Source organism: Pyrgilauda ruficollis, unplaced genomic scaffold (assembly GCF_017590135.1).
Source record: "Pyrgilauda ruficollis isolate IOZ18807 unplaced genomic scaffold, ASM1759013v1 scaffold39, whole genome shotgun sequence".
Taxonomy (NCBI): domain Eukaryota; kingdom Metazoa; phylum Chordata; class Aves; order Passeriformes; family Passeridae; genus Pyrgilauda; species Pyrgilauda ruficollis.
Window position 1 is genome coordinate 6,254,273 of NW_024525378.1, and position 17,866 is coordinate 6,272,138.

Consider the following 17,866-nt stretch of genomic DNA (forward strand, 5'->3'; position numbering starts at 1 on the left):
CAACTGCAGCATGTTAGGTCTTTAATATTGAAGCAACCTTTTCAGTGAAGAGAGGGTCACAGAGCAAGGGAGCCAAGCATTTTGCAAATATTCTGCTTTTCTATAACTCCTGGTTTTTTTAAACTACATCTACATACATTTTAATTCTGTTTCTGCATTTGTGTACACTCTCCACTAGAAAATAAAACACATGATGTAAATGTCACCTTAATTTCCTATAAACCAGATGTTTTATGACAGACAATCCAATTACTGTTTTGCATGTCAAGTATACCTTTAGATCCAGTTTAGTGTTTACAGGCTCTTGGACTTGAGAAGCTGACAAGGAATTTATTTCTGCTTTGATTGTCTGCTGAGTATCTTCAGGCTGCGGCTTCATAGCATGGTTATCAGCAGTGGATCCAATCCCAAAGAAATCCAATATTACTACCCAAGTTTGCAAAGTTATTAACACATCTAGACAATTAAAATCAACATCTACGCTACGGTTAATTTTGTTATAGCGAGAAGAAAATTCAGGATGTTTCCTATCCACTAGAAATATATTGATATGAACTAATGAATCATCAAAGTTACTTTTTCCACAGGGCAACTTGGATCTGTCTGCTGATGGAGAAGGAGGTGGAGTCAGAGGATACTCAGAATCAGCATCTTCTTTTTGCTTCTTACGGGAGGCACAAACTGGTCTTTGGTACAGCTGAAAGACATTAGGTGCTTCTTCCATATGGGAAGGGAGGGACCGTGGCATATCTGGATATTCTGCATTGGATACTGAGGGACAGGACTGTGAAAGATATTCCTTATGTGCTAAACTGGATGGTTTGGGTGCTCCATGGGACACCATGAGGTTCTTATACTTAGAGTCTGGATTCTTTTCCAAGAGATCTTCCATCAGCAGGGAACGCAAGGCAATCTGAATGGACAAGGTTTGAGGGTGATCTTTGGCAAACTCAACATCAAAATCCTGAAACTTAAGGCTGACAAGACCTTGTGCCCCAAGTGTGAGATCACCACTTAACTGAACCTGGAGCTCTGAGATGTGAAAGTTTGCTTGAATTTGAGTAAAAGATTTTGTTTCCCTGATAGCTAAGGGCTTGTTTGGGACAGAATTAAAACTAGAGTGGCTGAATAAGCCATTTTCCTTCCGTTCACTCAAGAATTCTGTGCCTGTACTATGAAGTGATGTTGAAGGAGAACTAAGACTAGTTGTAGATACAGAAGTGGCTGAAAATTTGTTCAAGTCTTCACTGTAAATTAAATTATCCAGAGTCTGAAGGACTTGCTCATATACATGTTTTGCTAACACCACCTACAATGTAGAGAAAAGAAAGAATCATCACATTGGAGCTCTCTGTATTAATGGAATCAATATTCTAAAACTCATAAGTGGAATTCCAAACCACACAAATTTTAAGTTCATCCAAGATCATAATAATAATAGTAATAACAATAATAATAATAGCAGCAACAACAATAATAATAACAATGCAAAACAAAGTACAATGCAAAACAGTTCTTCTGTATGAGCTCTGCAAGATGACACCACCCAGAAAGACCTGGGATGGGATCCTAGAATAGGACACCTTGTATTCCTGGGCAAAAAGCATCCACACAGAGTTAGTTAAAAATAATTCACCACCTGAGCATACACAGTAATATATGAAACAAACATTCTACATAGCCATCATGGTTTGTCTCTTAAGTTCCAGTTTTCTCTATTTAAAACGTCTGCTCTTGCACAGACTTTTTCAAGGTAATGGAATATTAATTCTCAGTTTCAACTACAACTGCAAATAAACTGGTTTGGACAGTGTCATTTGGACAGTGACACATTCACTTTTCTTTCTTAAGATAAGCAAAAGTTATACTAATTCATAAAGATGTCTAAAATGTCCCCAAACAAGGTTAAATACTGCTTATTATTATTATTATGATTTAAGACTGTCTCTTCCAACCATGTCTATAAAGATCTGATTTCTAAACTACCAACACGTTAAACCTGAAGATAATGGCCTGAAAAATACTTATCTTCTAAGCAGGGAAACGTTTTTATATTGATAATGGAAATACTACATTTCTGTACCTGAAGAGGGTTCACAAATTTGCCTTCAATTTTCATAATGCTTGATATTCCAAAGTCTTCATTACACAGAGGAAAAGTTAAATCCAAATCTTTCTCTAGTGGTATCTTTTCCAATTTAAACTGGATCGTGGTGTTATTCAGAATGTGGAAAGCTTTAAGAGAAAGTGAAATTAAAACATTAGAGTAAGGGAACTGGTTAGCCCATAAATACTGTATGGAAGAGAACACAGTAGCTATTAAACTTGCTCAGAATCTGAGCAATGCTGGACTAAGGTTCTATGGTTATGTCTTGCTCAATTTCTGCTTAAAAGGCACCATTCCATTTTTGCTTAGGAGACCAAAAATGGATACAAATACAATAACTATCCCATTGTCATTAAAACTGACCAATGTATTTAGTAGGATGGGTGAAGCACAAAATACAGTCAATACATATTTTTAACACATATATACTCATATTATAAGAATTAAGACTCCTCTGATTAACGTACCATGACCTTTATGTAACGATTCAAAGAAGTCATGACGAGTGAAATGAGATTCTTCCTGGCTGTTAATGCTGGCAGGACCTGATGAAGAATGTGGCCCACGGGGTATCCCACTTGCAGGCTCCTTCTTGTTTGTAAACTGACTGCTATTTAATGAATACATTTTAATATCTTTAATTTCAACTTGCAGCCTATCACTTGTAGACTCATCTTCTCCTGGTACAAAATTCTGAATAGATATTTGTCCTAGATGACCTACAAGCAGCTCAGAGCTACCAGGCTTTCGAGGTATGGAGACAATTGGGGATTCAATGTTTACATTTAATATAAGCTTGATGGTATCAGCTTTGAGGGACTGTGATCCAAACGCGCTGCCTTCGTTATCTTCTGCATTGGCAACATCTCTTGATCGTGGTGTGGTATCAAACAAAGAAACCATTTCACTGTATTCAGCAGTTTTAGTTGCCAAGACTGTTGTCACTTTTGAAGCCGCACTTTTCAACATGCTGCGGAAATTCTCTTCCAGCTCATCCATGGACAAAGTCAGTTCTTTCAAAAATTTGGCTGAGTGGTTGTAGTGTAAGGAGGCCATTTTGAGGTTGAGAGAACACTCCTCTTTCGACTTTTCTGTGAAAGTGAAACTTAAAGCATCTGGAAGGCTATTTCCATCATCAAGCCTAAAGAATAAAGATTCAAAGAAATTCACATCGCCAGTGAGATTTTCACACCTCCCTGTGCTCCCTATGCTCACCACATACTGGTTCTTTACATTCTCTTCAATCAGATCCATAAGGTGAAGGCATCCAAGAGAGCCATTCACCTCCAGTTTACTACACATGGAGACATTAACTTTGGTGCCACCAATACTGGCTGTTGCAATTTTTCTGCCATATTTTTCTCCATTTGACATGGCAACTGTCCTGAGGAGGAGTACATTTAACCAGTGAATATCCACTGCTACCTCTGTGTTCTGTGCATAAGTAGACTGGAATGTTTCCTGTTCCCTCCAACCTCTCTCCAAGTCAGCTATTAAAGGCTGAGGACTAGAATCTTCTTTCTCCTTGGGGAAAGATTTCTGGAGAAACCCGATCAGTTCAACAATAGTCTCTGGGTTAAGGATGATATCCAGGTTGTTCACCTGTAAAGAGATCACCTGCAGACTGCTATCCAAGTTCATCGATGGGCATTCTGCACTCACAAACTGATACTCCAATTTTATCAAGGACTCTTGATCTTTTCCATTGTTACTGGGTGAGGTGTTGGAGGGTGTACTGCATCTCTCTGCCAAACCAGCAACATCAATGGCATGTGTATCTTGTGGTCCAGAGACTGGGGACTGAGCCCTGCTGTCTCGAAGGCTTCCTGTTGGTACATAAAAGCTCAAGTTCTTATGAGAAGCCATCAAAAGATCAAAATCTGTTCCATATGTTTGCATAGTATCAACCAGTAACAGGCCATGGACAGTCAGGGACACCTCTGCATCGTAAGGTCTTTTCACAAAATGGGCATTGGTGCCAAAAACCTTGAGCACAGAGATGTATCGCCCATTACTCTCAACACCCAACTGCATACAGTTTACTTTGAACTCAGCCAAAAGCAGCTGGGATTCCACAAGAACTTCCCGGGTGTGCTGCTCGAGCATGACAACACTCTGGGTTAGATTCATTACAGAATCATGCAAACTGCCAAACTGGTCAACCTCTGCAAAAATCTTGTCTTTCCCTAAATTCAGGGCATCTGAAGACTTAGCTTCAGATGTACTCAGCTGTGTCAAACAGTTCCTCAAAGCCAGCATTTTGTCTTCATTAATGTGAATTTTCAAGTCTGGCAGGTTGCCAGACAAGACAGCTCCTGGGTATTTTGGGTCAGATGTGTATATCAGTCTGTGCTCCAGCTGCAGGTGAACATTGAATTTTTCTACCACATGAGTTGGACCCACATCACTATCCTGAACATGTTTCCAGTTGTCTTTCACTCGGCCCACCATGATCTGAAGGTCCATAAAAGAAAGCGTGTATCTCTCATACATTTTTTTACTCATTAAGTGTGCCTGTAGCTGCTCTTCACTTATTTCTACTCCAGTAAATTCAGACATTTTGATGCCACTATTGGTGCTGGATTCTGGTGGTGGAGTATTGGGAGGAGTTGCAAGAGGTGTTTTATATTCTTCATCACTCAATTCATTGGCTTCTGAAGAAATGGCACTCCTTCTGGTCTTTCTCTCATAGGCCTTCAGCCTGAAAAATTAAATTTGAGTAATAGAGAAAGGGTGCTAAGTACGGCCACCGAGGAAATTCTGACTAAACATTAAGATGTGCACATGTAGGCAGTGGTTTTTTGTTTGCTTCGTTGGTTTGTTTGTTTTAAACTTGAATATTTATGGAATATTCTCACCTTGTGAGAAAAGATGCCACACACACCTTTATGCGAGTAACTTGAACCTTTTGGTATTCACCACATCAGCAGAAAAACAACTGGTATTTCAAGAACATTTTCATGTTCCTAATGTTATTGTCACTTCTCATCTCCCCAGAAACTGAACTACCAAAACTGCAAAGGTGGCCATTTTATAGTGTTACAGGCTTAGGTACTAGAACCCTAAATCTTGGTGTGTTTAGAAATTTAAGGAACGACTATGTTCAAATCTAAAAATCAAGGTATCTGAAGAAGCTGTAACAAAGGACAGCCTTAATCTCATCAACAAAAAAATACAACAGGAATTCGAATACTATTTCCTCTGTATCACTACTATAGAAATATTCTTTTAACTGCCCTCTCAAAAGAACTCCATCAATTGCCAGAACAGATTAGAGGAATAAGTCTCCTCTCCTTATTTATGCATTTTGATTTAGGGGACATGAACATCCACCATGGGGCATAACACCTTTGAAGTTTGAAAGCACAAGTTGCATGAGTCTACCAAAGCAAAATCCCTGATATAATTAAATAAAGAACAAAACAAAGGAACAAAACCCTCCAGATAAGACTTGGAGTATTGTTAAATTTGAACTTTAAAGTGAAGATTCTTTGATTAATGCTTTATATTTCTAAGAACGAAAATAAATAAAAATCAAAGACAAGAAAAGATGTAATTGCACCAACAAAACCCCAACCCCACAAAAAAAAAACACATTAAAGGTTAACCTGAGGTATGAACCCTTCCCTTGTAGAAGAAGTCTGCTACTTTCTTAATGGCTTGTGGATTGTAAATAATATTTAGTGGTCTGGTACTGACTTCCAGGCGCCTCTCAAAAGTGCTGTGAATTGGATTTCTTTCATAAAGCATCTCAAATACTGGGGCATCAGGATCTGCAACAGAAAAAAATTTTAAAAATCCAAAACAAACAAATAAGACAAAAGCAAAAAACAACTCCCAAAGAATTTAATAACTGATTTTTAACTGGCACTACTGGGAAAATACAAGTGTCTAAGAATTCTTCAGTAATAGAAAAGGAAGTAATATGATCAACTTTTACAATCAACAGAATTCAACAAGTTTATATATACAAAAACTTGTATAATTGGGGTTCTAATGTTGAACTCCTAATTCTTTTTAAACCAAAACAAACAGTAAGTGCAACTCTTACTGCCTTGAAATATATAATTTCTTCCTTTCTTTAAAGTCAACCTGCATGCACCTTACATCTTGAACAAAGCTTCTATGATTTTATCTTTACCATGTGCAGAAAGCATTTGCATTAATTCAAACTCTAGGTACTTATTTTCGAAATTTCTGGTTTGTAGGAATTATCTCACCAAACATAAAACGAAATCTTTACCAGTGCTCTGATTAGTCATTTCTGAGGACAAACTTTGGAGTCCAAAGGAAGACATGCAGCCAACCTCTTTTTGCTAATAAGAATTTAAAAGAAAAAGACTGTTTAGATAAAATCAACCAAGCCACCTGATAAGCATAAAAGTCTTTTCTGTTGAACTATATGTACAGTCTGAGATTATTATATGCATTTTTTGCCCTGATATGGTCAAACAAAAGGCAATATGACTAAGCAGCAAACACTCCCCACTCCTGCACACAGGCTGAACTCTGAAGTGCAAATTGCAGTCAGTACAAAGTACAAAATACATGGGAAATCCTCATGGCTTTAGATTCAAATTTTGTTCACTCAGAAGAGAACTTTGAAATATTTTCTAGAATCTATTTGTGCATTTAGTTTACCAGCATAGAGGTGAAACAAAACCATTATTTGGGCCTTTCATCTTGATGGAAAAGAACAATCACTTACTAAGCAGCAATGCTGATTGTTCCAAAAATCAAATGTTGTTCAACAAATTAACTTCTTCTCAACACATATAACTGAAAGGTTGAAGTTACAAGCACACAGTAAAGCAGAATAAAAAATGAAGATTTCTACAAATAATATTTAGAAAGAGAGGGAAAAATTCAACAGGTGGAAACTTTTCCTCAAGACTTTTGTTTTCCCTTTCTGGGATAAGAAGTGTTTTGAGTTTTTGAGTATGACTATTTTCATACACAATTATGCATCCCACATAGTAACTTATAGGGGTTTTGTCACCTACAGGATTTGGAAAAACAAGAACAGGAAATATGGTCCCTTCTGTTGCCAAATCCCTCAGGAAAAGACCACCAAGCTGAACTTTGAGAAGGGAAGACTTTCTGCGAGGAAGGGATTCTGCCAAGACCTTTACACCTGGAATATAAATACATAAAATTATTTTGTTTCTTTTGGTACAGCATACACTTTATTTACATTTTACAAATAAAAAATACTGTCCAGCAAACAAGTATTTTTGAAGTCTTTATATATATTTATTTCTATAAAAATTTAACATGGAAATTTGTTATGCAGTACAATGATTGTGAGGCAGCTCTCATCTTTTTTAAGAAAGAACAGAAATAGCTTAATACCTGAAAACTCCAGCTGCATAAAAGCAGTCTCTTCAGCACGCAACACCTTTTTCTTCCTATGCAACAGAGTGAAAGAGCCACCCTGCAGCTGTAGATTTAATTTAGCAAAAACATGATCTCTCTTGGTAAAGGTATTCATGTTGGAAGCATCTGCAGCAGGATCAAAAAATTCATCCGTGCCTAATAAAAAACAAAATCAACACATTAAATAAATTAAGTTTCTGGAGGGCTGCTGAAGAACAAGAAAATTCCTATGAATATGAAAATAAAGATTTCTCTAGCTCTTGGGGGCAAAAACAGAAACAAAATTTAGAGCAGATAGACCTTTTTCCTTTTAAAAAAAAAGAATATTCCATTAAATTCTTCTCTTTCAATCAAGGTAATGTAAGCCTGAATTTACAAAGACCTCAACAACCCAGTACTATTCCTGTTACACCCAGTTACAAGACCCACACATACACTTGAACAGAAGTCCCAAAGCTCTTTGCCATAAATGACAGTAACAGTGCAAGTAAATACATTCCCTGTATTGCTTTGGAAACAAGCAGGTATCCAGGCACTGACACACTGCCCAGGTTGTTCAGCTTTGGGCAGGCTCTGCTGCCTGGGTACATCAGCTAGCAGAGAATCCTTTAACAGTACAAGCCCAGAGCTCTTTCTGTCCCCCTGGAACAGGTATCAAACCATGGGAGCAAACCCTTGTTTCCATACCCAGTATGTCTTCTGGATTCCACTGATCCTTCGGGTCTGGCAGCAGCCCTTCAAAAGGTTCACCTTCATATGTCTGCTGAGCATATCCATACCAACCTCCCCAGCCAGGAAACCACGACTGCAGGTACTGCAGCATCCCAGAGCTGCTGTCACGGGCTTCTGCTGGAGGGGAACCTCCAATGGAATCAGGCAAGGGCTCTTTAACACTCTGTTTGAACATTCAACATGCTGCTGAGTGAAAGAGTATCACCAGTGTACAAAAAACACCACAATAAAAACACAATTTCGTCTCCTATTTACTCAGCAACCCAGCAGTGATATTCCCAATCAATACTCAGCCTAGAGGGGAAGCAGCACAGAAGTAACAAACATATCATCACTTAACACTGCGTGCATATTCACATGAATATAAAAATATGCATGTGATTATGCACATATGAAGCCATTTGTCACTGTTCAAATCTTAGTCTAGAAACACTAAACCAAAGAAGTCATTTGACACCATAAAGCCCAGCTCTACATTTTAGCATTTGTATTTGCAAGAGATTATGTTGTGTTGTTACAGAAATTAGTCCATATTTAATGAAGTGTGTTCCCCAAGCTATTTCCACGAGGCTCACTTCTGTCACATGTTTATTTTGGGAAAATAGTCACTATAGGCCTTCATTTCCACTCTCTGTTTTTAAGATGGAGAGTACCTGACCTAGGAATTCTGACAAGGATCCTGCTGGGGAGCATCATTATATGGTAAGACAAGATTTCACTGTGCAAGTGACACAACAGCAAAAACTGCAGGAACTGAGCATTAATGCAGTTTTAGCATTAATGCCACACTTTTAAATCAAAGAAAATACATGCTCAGGCTCTCCAGCAAAACAATACCTCAGATAATCACTTAAAGATTCCAAGTATTACCCTGTACAGAGAATGTTCTCACCTCAGCTAAGTCATGAAATTTATTATGAACTATCTCATACAGAACCTTCAACTCCTCATAAGTCAGCTCATCCTCAATACGATGCATTTCTGCCTGGAAAGACAAAAAAGGTAAAGTACCTGCATTAAAGGAGTACAGAATCTTGTTCACAAACATGTCAAGTATCATGCACTGATTTAGGGACTTGTAGAAAAAAAACTAAGATGGCATTAATGATCACATCCAAGTGCCTCAGCATATGAAAATGAATGAAAGCCATGTAGGCAGTTGTAACATTGACATTCCCCTGAATTATAAACAAAGCTTATTTGATTGCAAAATACACTATTTTAGCACTGTAAAAAAATTCACAACTGTAACCTCCTATTACAAATAAGAAGCAAGATTTGCAGCACAAAAATTAAACCAGGGAAAAGAAACTGATTTAAGAGAATGCCTTGCTTAGCCAGAAGCAAAAAAAAGCTTCTGTCTTGAGTAAAGAAGGTGGAGGAAATTAACTGGGTAAATTAGGACAATGTAGTATTCATAGTCAGTTACTCAGACATGTTGTCTTCTTTGTACTGATTAACAAGTTGTTTGAGGGAACTGATGATTCACCCGAGTCTAAAAAATCTATCATGAAACAACAAAGAAAAAGCATTTTTCTAGTCCACTGCCATTACCCTTGCTACATTTCACAGCTCTGCTGAACACAACACGTACTCTATAAGACCTGGCTTTGCCAAGTACTATAAAAATTTTCTGTACATTAAACTACTCCTACAGTTCACACCCAAATAACAAAAGTAAGGATTACACACAACTTAAAAGTATCAATAGAATTCCTTTTATCCTTCAATACAGGTGTGGTACATGGTACCCTGAACTGATTTGAGGAATAAGTCCCAATATACATAAAGATAAATATCAGCTAATTATAGTTCATGAGTTTTTACTTTCTGAAGTAGGTCATAGGTTCATTATTAGGGGCACTGAATTCTTCATCCTCAAATAAACTTGGAAAAACAAAACTAATAAACAGCCCCAACTGTCAAATAGCCACAATTTTTCCCAATTATCTACCCAAGCATATGGGTAGACATATTTCTGGTATTTAAATACCTTTTGGATCTACAGAGAACATGAGTTAAGAAAGCATTTTACCAACTGTCACAGGCACTCTACAGCAGTTAATGCTATTTTTGGTGAACACTAGATATAGGTCAAAAACCAGACAGCTTTTTGCAGTGCAAAACAAAAACACAGGAACCCTGCAGCTCACACATCTCCCACAAGTCCAGGTCTCATCTTTAAAATCTCAGCTGCAGTCAGAAGTCAGTTCAGTGAAAACAGCCTGCAGTACAACTGAAGACGTTTCTTAACTTGTCCAGGTTTTAAACATGAGAAGATTAAATAAACCAAGTGCAATATCATTAACCATCACTGTAGAAGAAACTCAAGTCTAAATACCTGGTCTGCAGCAGACAGTGGTTCCCCCTTCAGCTTGCTGTAGTACATGTCCGTGTAGGACACGGCGTCCCGGGCCCGATGCAGCGCAAATGCCCAGGTGGAACGCTGCCTCTGCTCCCTGATCTCCGAAAGATTTGCATTCAGGGCAAAGATCCACCATTCCCGGCAGCTGAAACCATTTTCAATTACTGTATTAGCAGTATTTCATTAAAAAAACCTAAGGCACGTGCACGTCCAACTGGTGAAAGGTCCAGGAGACTCAGTGAAAAGCAGTGGGCCAGCAGCCAGGAAAAGCAGCAGCACTGGAGCCAGCACAGATGGGCTGGTCCTACAGACTGGATAGGACAGTGCTCCCCAGGGTCCTACCACTCCACTGGGATTCACTCCAGCTGCCACATATCAGGCACAGACAACAAAATTCAGAGTTACACAGCCTGGACTGAAAGCCTCAAGTAAAGATAATTTTACATTTGAATTACATCTGAATCTTTTTAACTGATTTCTGAGGTAGGGAACAAAACATGAAAACTGAATCTCTAACATATGATTATTATGTACCTTTTTGTATTTCTCTCATTCTAGTGTTTCTAATATAGCTGACAACACCCCATATGAAGAGGTACTTACTTTTCTGTTACTGTAACCTTTGGTTTCCACTTCCTGTATTTAAGCTGTCGTTCCTTTCTTGCCAGTTCCTTTAAAAATCCTATGATCTGCTGATACTGCATCTTTAAATGAAACAACACACAGATCAGTGAGGTGGTACTGGAGTGTTTTCCCAGGAAAAGAGGAGAGGAAAAAACCCAGTCAAAAACCCAGCCACAGGTTTGGTTTACTGAAGGCAATGGCCTGTACACGGTGCAGAATTAAGATTATTCTAAATTCACAATTTTGCTCCCCTGTGTGACATATCTTCTCCCAGCTACTAGTAGCTCACGTGTGACACTCCATTTATGGCTTTATTTACAAATACACAGAATGAAATCTTCCAAGTCAGGTTATCAACATAACTTCAGCTGCTTTTGTACATTGTACAGACCAAACCCCCTCCAACAATACCCTTCCTATTACTACAATGAACAAACAACAATTTAATTATTTTTGCAGTAATCAGTTTCAGTAAAACAAATAAGCAATTTTGAATGCCTGACTTTAGAACAACTTATTCAATATATCTCTTTGAGCTGCCTCTCAAACAAAATCTTTCAGAGAGTATTAATTTTATGCTACAATAACAGCATTTAAATTGTCACAAACACTGCCACAGTTTTATGACATCTGTTCCAGTTACTGGCAGGTAAATGGTTGGTATTCACCTGGGAAAGCTTCAGGGGTATGGTCTCAAGCTGAATGTCACATTCCAGCCGTGGAGTATGCCGGGATCTTAAAGGCTCCTTAGAACAATTTCTCTTGAGAAGAGCAGAAGTGCAGACAGGCTCCATGATGTAATTATGATCACGACTTTCCATACTTCTATCCATTGCTTCCTGGGGGTTACAAGCAAATTACTCTCTAAGAAGCAAGTGTGCAATAGTCATTAGGATGCACTGGTTTCATGTACTAGAATGTACTTTATTAGCAGACCAGTCCATTGGAAAAAGCTTCTTGGACATGTTCTCTCTTCAAAAGTAAAACAAGCTATTTCACAGCACAGCCTTTGCGGGTTGCACATGTATCCTATCAGTAAAGCATGAAACCATAGACTTCTTTTGCTCTTAAAAGACCAGATCAAATAAATTCTACACCAATCAGATCTGTACTGCAGAAAGGAGACTAACAACAACCTCTCTTTCATATGCAAAACCTCTTTCATATACCTGTAGCTGACCAGGAGGCAGGTCACCCAGTAAAGTGCAACTGGTATCCCAATAAACACTGAAATCAGCAACATCCATCTGTTTTTTCCGCATCAGCTTCTCCACCTGCAGCAGAAGAAGTGAAGTCAAGATCTGATCACACACCACGTGCCATGTTGTTTTTAGTTCTACATACCCAATAAAAAACACGAAATGCACAGAGTCAATTTATTACCACCAAGTTTTTTTAGATGGCCTATGTTTTTTTGAATATTTGCTAGCACCCATAACATGCAGCGTCCCATCTGAGCTGCTCTTGTACACACAAGTTGCACTTACTGGTTCAAACACTGCATTTTGCATTGAGACATTTTTGATGCAGATGCCAAATGCAAATGGCTGTGAGGGATTTGTGACACCATCCTCAAATCTCAAATGCACATCCTGGATTTTTAACTGGACAGAAAAAAAAACATTACAAGAGATATACTATTTACATTATTATAGCAAACAGTAGTATTTTCACTAATGCTGGAACAATTTCATATTTAATTTCTGCAATTTTCCAACAAATTTCTACTAGATATTTACCCTAATAGAAACCCTATTCCTCATTTCTGATTTGTACTCCCTGCTTCTACCTTCTCCCCAGATACCAGCAGTCCCTGCCCTTTTCCCCATACACGAGCCACTTTCACAACACACTGTACTTTTTTTTGCTATCCTACAATTATTCTCTATTTTAAAGGCAAATGTGTAACTGCCAACCACTCAAAAGCAAAGACTTACTTCAATGTTTTCCACAATTCTTGTGACTACAGATGCAGTAACTGAGTACCAGTAAGACTCCCCTTTCTGTTGTTGTTCTTTCTGAAAGAGGAAACAGGGATAAGCATTACTAAGCACTGTAACACTTGGTAAGGAAACAATATACTTTGTTACACAGTTAACAGGGAGAAAAGTTAACTTGTTTAGTTTTTCTAAGATATTTATGTATCTCCGACACGAGTGGGACACAGGACATAACGGTGAGGGGTGGTAGGACAGAAACTGCACTATGTCAGCACGTGGAAATCAAATTCCAGCTCCATTTCCCGTGCATTTGTTCTGTCTCTTGTTAGGAGACTTAAATACAATCCATCCACCACAGAGGTTTCTTCATCATGAAACACAAGTGTGACTCACCTTCCATTTTTCTTCAAGTGCCAGCAGAAGGGCTTTCTTGTGTTCTCTTTCTTGCAACTTTTCCCTTTCCTCATCAAACTCTTCTCTTTTTTCTGGTGCACCAATTAAGTGCAGTTTTGAGACAGATATGACCCATGGATCCACATGTGGACGATAAAAAGGGATCTGTAGTGTTATTTTGCCAATGAAACCTGAATAAACAAAACAGAAACACCGTCAGATTTCTGTGAAAGCTTACTTTATCAGCTTTGAAAATCCCCAAAGAAAACGTGGTATAAGAAACAAACAAGCTAAAACAGAAATTACCTAAAAATCAGGCTACCTCATTTGTTCAAGCCTCTGACTCACAGGTCCTCTAAAACGTACAATACTTCCTGCTTAGAAAATATCTGTCCTGCACACACAAGCAAAATACAAACCTGCCTTTACTTCAAATGGTAATTCCAGCTCCTTTAAGGCATCTTTTTTTAGTGGCAAGTTTTCCAATTCAACAGCACCTATACAAAACAGAAGAAAAAGACAAGTCTGATAAATAAAACTATGTTAAAGAAAGCCAACTTGAACACTGTAAGCCTAAAACAGCTGGCATTGGTTGTTTAAAAAATTAAATGGGATTTAATAAGAACAGCCAACCTATCACTGCAGGTTGTGTTAAGATCACAATGGTTATTTAATACACTTGTTAATTTTCCAATGTCATGTGCTCAAACTATTTCATTATATCATCCAGAAGCAATCTTCTGTGGGGTTTTAGAACTGAACTGCATTATAGCCACAGACAAAACCTCTCCCTATTGTCTTTTCAAAAGAAATACTTATTTTCTTAGTATTGTGAAAAGCACACACAGAAGAGCCTTGGAGTATTACAAAACATTCTCACCAGAAGCAGCAGATAACAGCAGCAAAAGGTGAACAGAAAGCATTGGTTTGAGGACTCTGTACAAAGTACAAAACTCGTGGATGCAGCATGACACAAACCAGAGCACAGGGGAGTGAGTACCTATGAGCACCAAAAGGTAAGAGGCCGCAGACACTTCCTGCCACGGTCCCTCAACAGGAAAGTTAACTGAACAGTATCAGGAAAAAATGACAAATTCAACATGCTAAGGTAGCTAAGTATACTTATGACAATTTTGTGTAAATTGGTTTAAGAGTGTTGATAAAGAGCAAAGAACATAAGATCATTTACTGTTCATTATAAAGTTCTAGTACCAAACTCTGTTAATAACTATTATATAGTTATTAAACACAATATTAAGTGATTATTTCTATTCCACCTTCCAGTTATCACAAAAAAGTAACACTTTTCTAAATTACCATATGAAAACAGTACAGAAGATACCACAAAGCCTCCCTCACCCTTCAGAAGTGCCACTGAAAGTTGGTCTGTGTTCAGGTTATTGACATATTTGCCCAGGTAGGTGTTGAGGACCCAGGCTACCAATCCTTCCAACATGACTGTCCTAGAAGGAGAAAACTAATGCTTTTCTGTCATTTTTTGGATTTCTCTTCCATAATTAGTCCCAGTCTGAAAGAAAAAAAAAGAAGAAAATTATTGTCTGAAATACACACTCTCAGCAGAGCTGACATCCCTGTCACTTCAATTCTTACTGAGATCTATCTAAAGAGAAGCAAAAGCACTAAGGTTTATTTCTACCTTAAAAAAGCTTTATCCTATGCCCTTTAAGTGTCAAATCAGCTTCATAGAGACATTTGCACATCAAGTTCATCTTTCCATCCTTTTTCTAACCAAAACATTACCTTTTGGTGCAATAATCAACACAGAGAATCTACAATCCTCCTCCAGAAAAGGAAAGGACAAAACTCCACGTTGATCTGAAGTTTGCACTGGCCTCCTTGACCTCTGCTGCCAACATCTTCACCATGCTGGGTTTGGCAGCCTGCTCTGAAGTAACAGCCTGAAGCCTACCATAATTTTGTACAATTCTTACATGACATCTGTGAAGCAACTCACCCTACTCACACCCCTTTTTGGGAGAGCATGTGTGTGGGAAGTAATCAGATACAAGCCCCAAAAATAGCCCACCAACACTTACTGCAACAGGTTTTCAAAGTGGCAGCAGAGATTATTGCACTGAAGAGGGAAAAAGCTGCATTAGAGAAGCACCACTGGTCACACCGCAGAACATTTCCCCCTTCACTCTTCTCCAGTCACTTCTGTGGTAATCAGGGTATTAAAATCCCAAAGTCCCTGTTCAACCTTTTAACCACTGAATTACAAAACTACTCATAGCTCCTGCAAGGGCGGGGTGAAGCCTGGTACAGTAAGGAAGAAAGCATGCAGGCCATCCCTTGAGACTAGAATGGAATAAATGTCTCAATTTTGTGTTTAAAAAACTCTCCCAATCCCATATACCTGCCTAAACCATTGGATTCTACAAAGCAGAAAAAGCAAGATACATCCTTTATTTACAGCTGCCCATAGAAGGAAACAACAGCTTCAAGAGTCACATTTTAAATTTTACATTAAGATTTAGAGTTTTCTCATTATGAGATTTGCTTGATTTTAGCCAGCCCCATTTAAACTTTTATTTGTTTCTTAAAAAGGCAGTGAAAATATTTAACTAGTAGTTAAATTAAATAACCAGAATTAAGCAAGCAATGAAAGGCTTTTTCTAAAGGTTGAAAGTGAAACTGTGCTGTCCTGAAGAATGAAACAGAAAAAAGCACAGGCAAGTTCGATTCAACGCAATCACATGACTTCATATAAAATGTGTTTTAACAGTTTTGCCTTTGTAAAATTTGTCAACAATTTTCAAAAACAATACTATTGTTCCACATAATAAAGACTAAGCATTTGTGCTCTTGGGCCACCAGCTTATATTATAGGTTTTATTCTAATAAAAGTGACAACAAACTCAAGATCAAAAAGTATATACAGTCATCTTTGTCACACTGTCATTAAAAAAATATAAAAGTCAATAAAAGAAGGAATCTACAGGTGTTTGGAACCAAAGCAGAGGAAAGACCTTGAAGAAACATTTAAGCACAGAAGAGATCAGCATCCCAGTGACTGAAACCCTCTGGTGCATGAGCCCTGCCTGAAGTCACCCTAAGAGCTGTACATGAAGTACATCACATCCTTAACATAAAGTCGTGGGACACAGCTAACCATATAGAAATCTTTCAAATGTTTTAAGGCTTTTATATTCTTAACTCTCCAATACACTGCTGTGGCCTGGAAAGAAAAATAAGGCATTTCTCTTCTATGACAATGTTTTAATTTCCTTAAGGCACACAGCACAAGAACTGTCAGGGTGAGAACCAAAGCCCAAAGCAGGCCCCGGCTCAAAGCGAAAGAAGGATGCAATTTTCCGCAGGGGGAGACAGAGCAGGCCCTGGAGCGCCGGGGCCAGGGCAGGTGTGAGGGCAGCGGCCGAGGGGCGGGGGGCTCTTCCAGCGCCCCGTTACCCAAAACCTGAGGGAAGGAGCCTCCGGGCCAGCGCCGGGGACACGGGGCATCGGCAGCAGAAACTCGTGGGCTCGCACGGCGTGCCGGGGAGGAAGCGAAAGGTCACCTTGCCCGGCGGAGCGGGACGGACCCCGCGGGAGCCCCGGGCAGCGTGAGGCGGCGAAGGGCCCGCGCCAGGCGGGGAGGCCCTGAGGGACCCCCGGGGCCCACCGCGAGGCTGAGACCCCCGCGCCCGGCGCAGCGCTGCACCCCGCGCCCCGCGGGGACCGGGACGGACCGGGACGCAGCGCGGACGCCCCTCGCCCACCCGCCCCGGGACGGGGCGGGGCGCCGCGAGGGGCGTGAGGCAGGGAGGGGCCCCTCAGGCCGGAGCCGAGGAGCGGGAGCGGCGGCTGACGCAGAAGGGAAAGGCAGCGGGGCCGGGGGTGCTCCGAGTGCCCCCCGTACCCCCTCGGGGCACCCCGGGAGCCCCCCGGGAGCCCCGCACTCACCTGCGCTGCGAGCGGGGGGCGGCGGGCGCGCGCCGGGCGGTCGCGGGGGTGCGCCCGAGTGCGGGAGCGCCGAGTGATCGATGGGGCGGCGGCACCGCCCCCTGCAGGCGGGGCCCGGTAACGCCCCTGGGGCGGGCCCGAACAGAGGGCTCCGCGCCGCCCTCACGGAAATGGGCTGGAACAGGGCGGGATTGGGGCCGGAACGCCCTCACGGAAATGGGCTCGAACAGGGCGGGATTGGGGCTGCTGGAAATCCGAATTTTGTTTAATAAAGAGGTCAGGAAACTTGAGAATACATATATTTATAAAAGACATGTTTTTCTTCTGGGGTCTGTTTTTTGGTCTTTGTTTTTTTTTGTTTTTAATACGCAAATGCAGACTCATTTTTCCTATTTCAACATAAAA

The 17,866-nt window shown here is 40.0% G+C and overlaps 1 protein-coding gene across 1 annotated transcript in view; it reads right to left on the minus strand.

Moving 5' to 3' along the window:
- The window catches only part of VPS13D (vacuolar protein sorting 13 homolog D), a 98,384-nt gene extending 80,780 nt beyond the window's left edge, over positions 1-17,604 (minus strand). Inside the window, exons 1-20 of the mRNA XM_041476562.1 lie at positions 17,462-17,604; positions 14,897-15,065; positions 13,957-14,034; positions 13,538-13,728; positions 13,142-13,222; positions 12,692-12,808; positions 12,374-12,478; positions 11,873-12,043; positions 11,184-11,284; positions 10,557-10,725; positions 9,108-9,200; positions 8,171-8,378; positions 7,460-7,639; positions 7,111-7,241; positions 6,351-6,423; positions 5,716-5,880; positions 5,492-5,504; positions 2,575-4,808; positions 2,084-2,235; positions 275-1,309 (exon numbers count right to left, since the gene is read on the minus strand). Of these exons, the coding sequence (XP_041332496.1) occupies positions 275-1,309; positions 2,084-2,235; positions 2,575-4,808; positions 5,492-5,504; positions 5,716-5,880; positions 6,351-6,423; positions 7,111-7,241; positions 7,460-7,639; positions 8,171-8,378; positions 9,108-9,200; positions 10,557-10,725; positions 11,184-11,284; positions 11,873-12,043; positions 12,374-12,478; positions 12,692-12,808; positions 13,142-13,222; positions 13,538-13,728; positions 13,957-14,034; positions 14,897-14,993 (5,394 nt within the window). The 5' untranslated portion in view covers positions 14,994-15,065; positions 17,462-17,604. The remainder of the gene's footprint in view (positions 1-274; positions 1,310-2,083; positions 2,236-2,574; positions 4,809-5,491; positions 5,505-5,715; positions 5,881-6,350; positions 6,424-7,110; positions 7,242-7,459; positions 7,640-8,170; positions 8,379-9,107; positions 9,201-10,556; positions 10,726-11,183; positions 11,285-11,872; positions 12,044-12,373; positions 12,479-12,691; positions 12,809-13,141; positions 13,223-13,537; positions 13,729-13,956; positions 14,035-14,896; positions 15,066-17,461) is intronic.
- Between the last annotated feature and the right edge of the window lie 262 nt (positions 17,605-17,866).